We start from the raw sequence: 9,775 nt of genomic DNA, 5'->3' as shown, positions 1-9,775 counted from the left end.
TCTAGGAACGAGGATGATCGATCATTGTTTGGAGCCCTAGGATTTAAGTCAAACATTAGAACTTGAGAACTCTTGAAGTGTTAAAAAAAAAAAAAAACAATATTATAAACAACACAACTTGAGGATATATGATGACAACTACGTGGAAACCCAGCTCCAAGATAAAATGAATATCATAACTGTGGTAACTTTTACTTTTGAATTCTTGGGAAAGATTGAGAGAATTTTATCTTAGGATAATCTTCGTTTGCTTAAAGACATGGTATTCTCAAAAAAATAATAACAAAATTGAAAAGTAGAACAAGAATATGGTACCACCAAATCTTCCTTCGAAGTTTCAACCCGGCTTGATGTTGATAAGGTAAAGTAAAAAAAAAAAAAGACTGGAGAGATGCATCAGCACTTTAAGTTATACTAAATCTGTGCATTTAGCATTAATGCTTTTGTTATGCCACTGACCGCTATCATGCCTCTAGATTCTCGCTATTACACCAAAAGTTTAGTAAATTAAAAAAAAATTGCCAGAAATATATTTCTCTCTTCAAAAGTTTGAATGAAGTTCACATTTCTTACTTACAGAGATTAAATATTAACAGAAAATTATTCAGATGCCTTGCTATGATGTTCTTGGGATATTATATTACAAATAAATCTCTTCCCACATCCACATCCGAGAATCTATCCGAGGATGACTTTTGGTATCTCAATCTCCAAGATATCAAAATTTAGACATGACTTATGATAATATTAAAAATTGTGAGATATATAGAACTTTATACCTTGCAATATTATTTAGAACAATGTCTAGGATACCATATAAATAAGGATGTTATCCAGGCATCTTGAAAGAGTGCATGAACTAAACCAGAAAAATGCGACATGGCTTATAGTTTCTGCGCACAAAAAATTTCTCTGACCATGACATGCAAGGAAATTGTTGTAATTCATAGGAATGATGCCATGCATGAGGATAAGTTGAATATAAACTTTCCAACCCAGTATTAGTGGGTTCAAGAAACTTTCCATGTAAAGCATTTTCCAGTTAATTAATGAGGGTTTACAGCAGTTTGCAATGTCACCTCATCCAAGAACAGTACCCAACAGAAGAAGTGCCATCTTAGCATCAGCTTTTAGAAGTAGGGTTTCCAGATCTCACTACCAGGAAAGAACACAAGCAAATAAAAAACAATTCTCGGTGTGTGTGCAGGTACAGAACCTGCCTCCTCCAAGGTTACTCCAAACTTCATTTCTCATGACATTGGTTCAGTAAATTTTCCAATTTCTTGGCCCAAGTTACAGTTGACACAAAGGGCAAGAATGGGACCCGTTGAGTGGCCCCCAACACACATGAAGACACTAGTAACTTGAAAGAACACACAAACAACTAGCAAACGATTCAGGGGTGAGCAGGTACATATCCTGCCTCCTCCAAAGTTACTCTACATTTCATTTGCCATGAGATTGGTTCAGCAAATTTTCCGATTTCTTTGCCGACGTTTCAGTTAACACTGGCAAGGACAGCACCGTAATGTACTATCACATAAAAATCATACTGTTCAACGCTGTGCCTGTTCGTCATACTCTGCAGGAGGAAATATCAAGACTGACCCACAACCTTAGGCTTCCAAGGAAAATTTGAAAGGATTTTGCAGGAGGATTGGCCTCCCTATGCAATCTCACATCTGTCTTATTCCAAAATAAAACAAAATCAGGATAAAAAAATACTTTCCAATACAACACATAAATGAAAAATAAATACTGAATTGTAATACCATCCTAGTTGAAAGGGGCATTATGCATTGGATATCAACAAGCGACTGACAGAAATTTGGGAAAAGTTCTTAAAGTACTTCGGCATCAGATTATCTTATCCATGTGAAAGTGCTGCTTGAGGCAGCCTAAATTCTTATATTACCAGATACACCTTGAATCCAACAAGCTCGACGGATCCATGCAGCAAAATGAAGCAATGGTTATCTTCTAGCCAACGAGCTTCATCACCACAAAATCTGACGAATTCCATTATTCAGATCAAGAGAGCTTACAATACCAGTCTATCAACTTTGCACAAGTTCAAAAGCGAACTAAAGGTCCAAACAAACAACATGATTGATAGATTGAGAAGCTGTTCCCCAGTTATATGTTATGTTAGGGCACATGTCATACTCTTTAGCATCCCCATCAGACATGAGAAACTGATGGCTCACTGCTTCTTGATAATAATAAGACATGGATTTTGCCAATTCACCAGATCCTTCAGCAGTCGCATGAAACTATTAATGTTTCAACAAGAGAATGCTAGACCTCTGCCTGAACCTGAAGGAGCATGATGTGATCAAAATTGAGGCTCCAAAGATTCAAGAACTACAGATTCTTCTGTGTCCTCAATGAATACCTCAAGCAACATACGCACCGAGGACCTCAAGCAAAATGGAAAGACAACAATGAATACCCGGCGTTCTCCCAGTGAAGTCAAAAGATGCTGCAGTAACAAGGCAACTTTAGCCAACACATCCATAATTGATATAAACTCAGAGAGGTCCATATTATTATGATAGACTAAGTTTGTAATATAAAAGCAAGATGCACTGGAATAAGTACAACTATCACTGTTCAGTAAAAATATGTGATGATGTCATGAAGATGCATTTGTCAAGAAAAAATCAGTCCTCCTAGTTTACTGCCCAGCTACTCCTGAACAAAGACCATATTATATTCAAGATAATATAGCCTATGATGCCACTAGTAGGGGTATAGCTGCACTAAATAGCAATAAACAGGGGTACACGTGTGAATTTTCTAAGTGTACAATGTTACCCAATGCAGAGAGACATTTAGGAGGGTACGTGAAATACTTCAATTATTTAACTGTTTTAATTGCAAGAGTGACAATACATTGTGGGTTCTGAACTTGCCAAGTCAATGTGACACATGCTAAAAGGCATTAGAGATAACAATTGCCACGAAAAAAGATTGATGGCAACCATATATAAATATTATACCATGTAGCATAACTCACATGAGTTTTGCCAAATAATGGACCTAGAATATAAGATTAAGGACACAAATGCCCCAGAACTATTATAAGTGCGATTTTGATATTAAAAAAAAGCCAATAAATAATTCAAACTATTTATTTTAAAACTGATTCCTACCAGCACCTTTTTTTACTGATATGGGTAAAATACCATCGGTTTTCATCATCTTCACAGCCTACGTGATATGTATATAAACCAATGTTTCAAATCACGTGAGACGGGGGTGTTCCGGTTTCTCCATCAAATAAGATGCCATATTGTATTGTCCTATCCCAGGGGTGGTTCTGGTCAAGTATCCCGGTGGATACCCTTTCTTCTTTCCTTCATTTCTTTCTTTCTTTCTTTTCTACCTTCCTTTCTTTCCTCCTCCTTCTTTCTTTTCCTTATCCCTTCCATTCTTCTTTTTAACTTTTTCTTCTTCTTTCTCTTTCCCTTCTTCCTTCTGTCCTTTCTTTCATTTTCTTCTCCCTCCCTTCCTTTCTTTCCTTTCTCTTCTTCTTTCTTTCCTTCTTCATATTTCCTTCCTCTCTTTCTTTCCTCTTTCTTCTTCTCTCCTCATGTGGATGGATTTCGGTGTCCCAACCCCGTCCTGGTTCTCACAGGAATAGGACAGGATGGCTGGAATGCCCCCATCCCACCTGCACTTAAAACCTTGATAAAACACCTCACCACATACTACCTTCATAAAATCTTCAACTCTAGAGTATGTGTGTGTGTTTGTCCCCATGTCTCTCATTTTTTCGCCTCTTGCTGAATTAAACACTCAATTAAGCATCCAAGTACAGCGCTACTGTCTATGTCCATGAAACATTTACCAACTAGTGACATTTCAAAATGTTCCTAAATCAAAACAACTCGAGCTCTAACCTAGATGTTGTACGTTGATTCCTCTCCTTGATTACTACCAAAATGACTGAATATCAATTTGTAACTCTCTAGCTGAATCTATACCACTGTTCCACCACATTAGAATGTGCATAATGATTCATATAATCATAAGTTCAACTTTTCAAAATCATAAATCCATTGTGTGAATTTGTGTGTGTTTCAAACACATATAATTTTAGGTAGTAAAGTAGGTACTCGCAGTCAATTTAGTAATAATTTATCTTGCAAAAAACTGTTAAAACACAATAAAGATTACTTCGAAGGATTTGATTTTCTTAGCAATTTCATGTATCCTGATGCATCTCTTGTCCTGTCTCTTATCAATCCTTCTCCACCACATATAGTATGATAGAAAATATCCTTGGTTGCAAGCTAAGTACAGTCTGTCACAACAAAAAAGTGTTCAATATCTGCCTATTCAACCCCATCAATTTTTCTCAATGCCTTAACAATCATCTAAATAATTTCAGCACGTCCTCAATTTAAACAGGGGTCATCATGTAGTGTGATAAAAATTACTTCAACGCCAGCTTCCCTGTACTTAGAATTCAAAGCTCATAACTTCTAAAGTGCGCCAATGTTTTGAGTTGAACCATGTAGCTAACAAGGCTTTCCAAAGCTACATGCCCTGCAGCAAAGTGCATATGCTTACAGGTTTCCTATCGTTCACTTGCCTCCTCAACAAGCTCATAGCCCATATCTAAGTTGCTTATAAGTCAATTATTATTCTAATTGCGAAGTCAATTGTTTTTGCTTTCCTTTTCTTTCAACCGAGGCATAAGATTTGGCATGTGCAATACATCGAACTACATACCAATAAGGTTGCTTATTCATCAGTACATATTTACGACTTTAGCATGTGTTTTGCTGTTCATTACTAATTGCATTATCTCCTATAAATTAACATCCTCATAAATCATCAAGAAATGAATATATAACAAGTGATTAAATTCGATAATCTTATCATGCAAGTATTAAAGTAAATAAATACATAATATATAGATGAAACCTTTACTCTTAGAAAGCAAATGCCTATTCACCTGAAAAGAAAGACGATGACAAAATAAAAAGTTTGGAAGATAAACACACATGGAATAGAATTTTATACATGACTGGGTTAGAACTTAGATAAATTGGGGAAATTCTTACATTTTACAACTGCTCCATGCGCCAATGTGGTATTCAAGTGTCTTCAAAAAATAATAAGACCACCTTTGGAGATTGTCTCTTTCTCAACATGAAAAAATAACCTCGCCTACCTGAAGCAAATTTTTCAAAATGAACAAAATCAATGAGCATCCAGTTGACCATAACTTTCTGTACAAAACATCTGACACAGATGCGATAACTTCCAACAACTATCTCATAACAGCCCCACCCATCAGCTGTTGGAGGGCTGCATCCAAAATTACTCATTGCTAACTTATTATATCCATTGCTTAAAAATTGAATCACAGACAAGCACATAAAGATTGTATGAACAGATTAAAACATGAAAAATTCTTAGCCTTTAAATACTGTTCACAAAAGGCAACAAAGGATAAATTTGAAATCAGTGACAACTTATCAGTTGGTAACAACAAATAAAAGAATATGATCTAAAATTGATCAAGCTGCAGTTAGTATCATTTTACCTTGTTCCATTAAATGATGAACCCCTTTTTGCAGCAAAAACCTCTGCAAAAGCCTTCTGCAATGCCCCCTTTGCAACTTTATAGATCATTGCAGATGTAGCCCCCTCTTCTGCAAATCTAATGGCATCACGGCAGAGATCATTGCAACGCCATGTCACAGCTTTATGACAACTAGTTTGAAGCACACCACAATGATCATAAGACAAATTACTCTTGGCATTCCTGGTCCATCGCCTCAAGATGTAACCTTCTGGAAATGCAAGTATACCAACAACTATTGATACTCTGAACACATGCCTGCATAAAATACCTGAGAACTCAAACTTGCAGCAGCTACAGCATATACTTTTTTCAGAAGCATTATAATTGACCATGTACACTTTACTAGCATCATTGATTTTTATCACACGGAACTTGCGAACCACCCCATCCTCGATTTTTTCCATCAAGAAACCTGAAGACTCGACAAGTTCCTCCTGAAGAAAATCAAATATAGTTTTTGTGTATATTTCGGACGCTTGTTTCTCCAATGGAGATGGAGTCTTCAAGACTGGCCTGTTATGAATGGTAGCAAAGTCCGCTTGAATTTCCTTCTCATACTGCCCTGCCATGGCCTTATCAAACTGAGTAACTAAATCACGCAAAGAGGTCGTCGTAATTGAGTGCCTCTGGAAGAATTTGTGCATGGTTTCCAACTTTGGAGCCCCAGACAGTTCAGCAAAGAACGTGCTTCTGGCATACACTGGAACCCATTTTTGACGCATATCATATAAAGATTGCAACCACATATTCTCCTTCAAATTGTACTGATCCATTATTAACTTCCAGCATGACTCAAACTCTCCGATGCTTTCAGAATCACTTACGCATTTCTTGAACTCCGCTTTAAATGAAGGATGTGCCAAGTAGACATTGGACAGCTTCTCCTTGCACTTGTGAAAGATGTCTCTCTTGCAGAAGCGATGCTGGACATTGGGGAGCACATTTGAAGTGGCAGCACCCATGGCATCATTGTAAGCAGTAATAAGTGATACCGGCCGGCGTCCACTCATCAATGCAAGCCATGTCTCAAAAAGCCAAGTAAATGAAGCTTCACTCTCATCAGTCATGAAGGCACACCCGAACACGATGAGCTGCCTATGATGGTTCACACCAGTGAATGCGATAAATGGCACCACACGCTTGTTTTTCTTGCACGTCATGTCAACCATGATTGCATCACCAAAGTAGCTGTAAGCCATCCTTGCCCTCGCGTCAGCCCAGAACACATTGGCCACGCAATTATTCTGGTCAACTTGAACTGCATAAAAGAATGCTGGATTATCTGCCTGCATCCGTTTGAAGTATTCCAGGAGGCTCTGGGCTACGCCCCCTCCAGGCCCCAGCCCACTTTGCTGGGTTTCAGCAGGAGGGGTCACGAGGAGCTCCCATGGCTTCTTGGTGAGCTTCTTCTGGGCAGCAGGGGACGGCTTGGGGGCGATTCCGAGAGGGTGGCAGTGCTCAAGCACGCACCTTGATACCGCCCACATGCCATTCTCGCGGCGGTTGACCTGGAGCATGGACTTGCAGCCCTCACGTGACGATGCCCGGTTGCGGCGCTTCTTGGTGAGGTCAAAGGGGTCCTTTTTCGTCGGCCGGCCCTGCTTCGAGCACACGAACCGCCGCATGATCACGGTGTCATCAACCCGGGAGGTGAAGGACTTGCTGTTGCGAATCCGGAAGCCGACCCGCTCGGCGTAGGCCGAGAAGAAGGCCCGGGCAGCGTCGGGGGAGTCGAACTCCATCCCGAGGCGCGGCTCCTCGGAATCCCCAGAGTGCCCTGCCGAGGCTTCCAATCCTCCGGCGGCGGGCACCAACTCCCTCCCATCCCCTCCCGTCGGACCCTCCGGCGGGGCGGGGAGCAGCATGTCGCCGGAGTTGGGGACCATCGATTCGACGGCCATGGCTTCTCCTTGGGGTTGGATGGGGATCAGAGGTTCCACTTCCCCCTCGTGGGGGCTATCGAACCCCATCGACGGGGTTAGGGTTGTGATGTTCTCCATAAATCTCACCAAAAAAAAAAACCTTTCTTTCCTACAAATTCTTCTCTAGTGCTAAAGAATTCGAATCATCACCTCACCAGAATATTAAGCAAAATGGAACAGAAAAATCGAGAAAAATATGGAAAAAATGGTACCAATCGAGAGAAGAGAAACCCTAGGAATCGAATCTTGCCTCGCCTCCGAATCCAACGCTTTCTTCTCGATCTTTTCTCCAATAATTTTGGAAAAAGAATTACTCCGTCTCCGGTTGGGGGCTCGCGAGGTCCAACCCTAGCTCGCTGAGGCCGCCGTGATTCCTTGACCGCGTGATCCGCCTCCAGGAGTTAACTATCCAGCGCTGGCAACCATGGGACTACCCGATCCATCGACCTTAACCGTCCAATTGATGAGTCACACATTAGACGGTCCTGATTCCCAGATTTCGAATCGGTGCTTCGTCTGCCGATGACCGAAGGGTGTTGTTGTGGGGAGAAAGGAGTTCATGGAGATTGAGTTAATTTTTAAGCTTTGATGCTGACTTCGGATAGCTAAAGGGGCGGAGAGGGGCACAGGATTGTTGAATTTTAGAGCGGAAGTTGGTCGTTGCGAGGTGGCTCATTTCTGCCATCGGGTCATCTGGAGCCGTTGACTGGGAACGAAACAAATTTATGAAATAGATGGCCGGGATTGAACGCCTCTGCCCACCTAATTTCTCATTGACTCTAGATTTTTTTAATATATATATATATATATATATATATATATATATATTATTTGCTATTTTGCCGGCAATCACTTAATCAGCACCTGATATATATGACGCATATGATCGAAAGAAAAAATAGATACAGATTTGCCTGTGAATTTGTGTACATCGAATCCACAACATCGGGCTCATAATGCACTACACACGGAAAGTATAGTTTCCAACATGAGAAATGGATGCACAAAATAATATCTATTATAAAGTCGAAGAAAAAAAAGATTTTTGATGCATCAAGAATCCAAAATGTAAATTAGCATATCGTGACAAACAATAGATGTATAGAGTGCTTTGAAGTGGCTTGGGTAGAAAGAGCACTATTATGTCTAGTACTTTTATAGAAAATTGTAGAAGATTTATGATAGATTAATGGCTGAAAGTTAAAAGTTGGTTTTCTAGTACTAGTTTTAATAATCAATAATCTTCTTGCCAAAAACTTTTTTATTACCAAATTTTATTGCTAAAAAAATTGAGTAATAAGAATTAGATGTTTAAGTTGGATGTTTCAATCAATATAAAAATATGGTGAAGGCACTGCAAAAGAATATGAAAGTTTGGATAGACTATTTTAGGTGGAGACTAATTTTTGGTCAAGAGAGGCAATAATATTAATTAATAATCCAAATATTATATTCTATAATTCTTTGAAGTTAATATTTTCCAAATTTTTCATCAAGAAGATGAATGAGTTTTATTATTGCAATTGTAATTAGAATCTAACAAGGTAATATAATTGCGAGTTATGTCATAAATGATGAATTAGCATGCAAATATGAGAGATATGTTTGATATGACTTGTATCCTGCTCATCAATATTAAGAAACCAATTTGGGCATAGAAAATATTTTCATTTATAAGAAGAAATAGTTACAGCAAAAGTAGATTAAAAATTTGTAAAAGTCCAAATTCGACATATATCAAGCTTTGCATCTAATGAGCACCTACTGAAATAGAGGGAAAAAAATACATATTTAAGAAAATGATGAAAAGGAATGTGTATCCTATTGAGAATGAACCTCATGTAAGTCTGTATTCTTTGCTGAAACTTTTCTTTCCTTTTTATTTTCTCTCGCCCTTACATCTGAATTTAGACCGACTTATACAAAAAGGAAGAGAAGTGGGTACTTCATGGAAAAAGTTGAATCCTGGGGATAGCTCAAATAACAGGCTAGCTGGTCTTTTCTTGAATGATGAAATGGATCATTTTCTGAGAAGTTCTTTTTCAGAAAACTTAATCACCGAATGAACATGGATGGCTGTTTAGGTGATGATAGAGATTCACGAGTTGATTAGTGCATATAGGTTTGACAATTCTCCTGACTTTAGAAGAGAGAGTTTATCCTAATTTGTAGGGGAGCAGTCTAAGTCTATAGCCGGCTGAAAACCCAGAAGTCAAGGGGGTAATTGCTCCTCCTTGTCCCCTTCAGCTTA

At 38.9% G+C, this 9,775-nt stretch overlaps 1 protein-coding gene across 4 annotated transcripts; it reads right to left on the bottom strand.

Moving 5' to 3' along the window:
- Positions 1-1,634: 1,634 nt before the first annotated feature.
- On the bottom strand, positions 1,635-8,162 carry LOC113463626 (protein FAR1-RELATED SEQUENCE 5-like). Of its 4 annotated transcripts, none has more exons than XM_039133626.3 (4): positions 5,561-8,162; positions 5,076-5,185; positions 2,396-2,482; positions 1,635-2,316 (listed from the first exon to the last, which is right to left on the bottom strand). In XM_039133626.3, exons 1-2 carry the CDS (start codon positions 7,600-7,602, stop codon positions 5,182-5,184), a joined length of 2,046 nt encoding a protein of 681 aa, XP_038989554.2. In that variant the 5' UTR covers positions 7,603-8,162; the 3' UTR covers positions 1,635-2,316; positions 2,396-2,482; positions 5,076-5,181. The 4 variants fall into 4 exon arrangements, with proteins under 4 accessions (XP_038989554.2, XP_038989553.2, XP_088576396.1 ...); XM_039133625.3 differs by having other exon boundaries at positions 1,635-1,686; positions 1,773-2,482; positions 5,561-8,161; XM_088720270.2 differs by having other exon boundaries at positions 1,635-1,682; positions 1,773-2,482; positions 5,561-8,161.
- Positions 8,163-9,775: the final 1,613 nt, after the last annotated feature.

This window comes from Phoenix dactylifera, chromosome 4, assembly GCF_051530095.1.
Source record: "Phoenix dactylifera cultivar Ajwa chromosome 4, Ajwa_hap1_PhDact_Kaust_v1.1, whole genome shotgun sequence".
Lineage (NCBI taxonomy): Eukaryota > Viridiplantae > Streptophyta > Magnoliopsida > Arecales > Arecaceae > Phoenix > Phoenix dactylifera.
The sequence above is the reverse complement of the archived record's forward strand: the minus strand, read 5'-3'. Positions and strand labels throughout refer to the sequence as shown.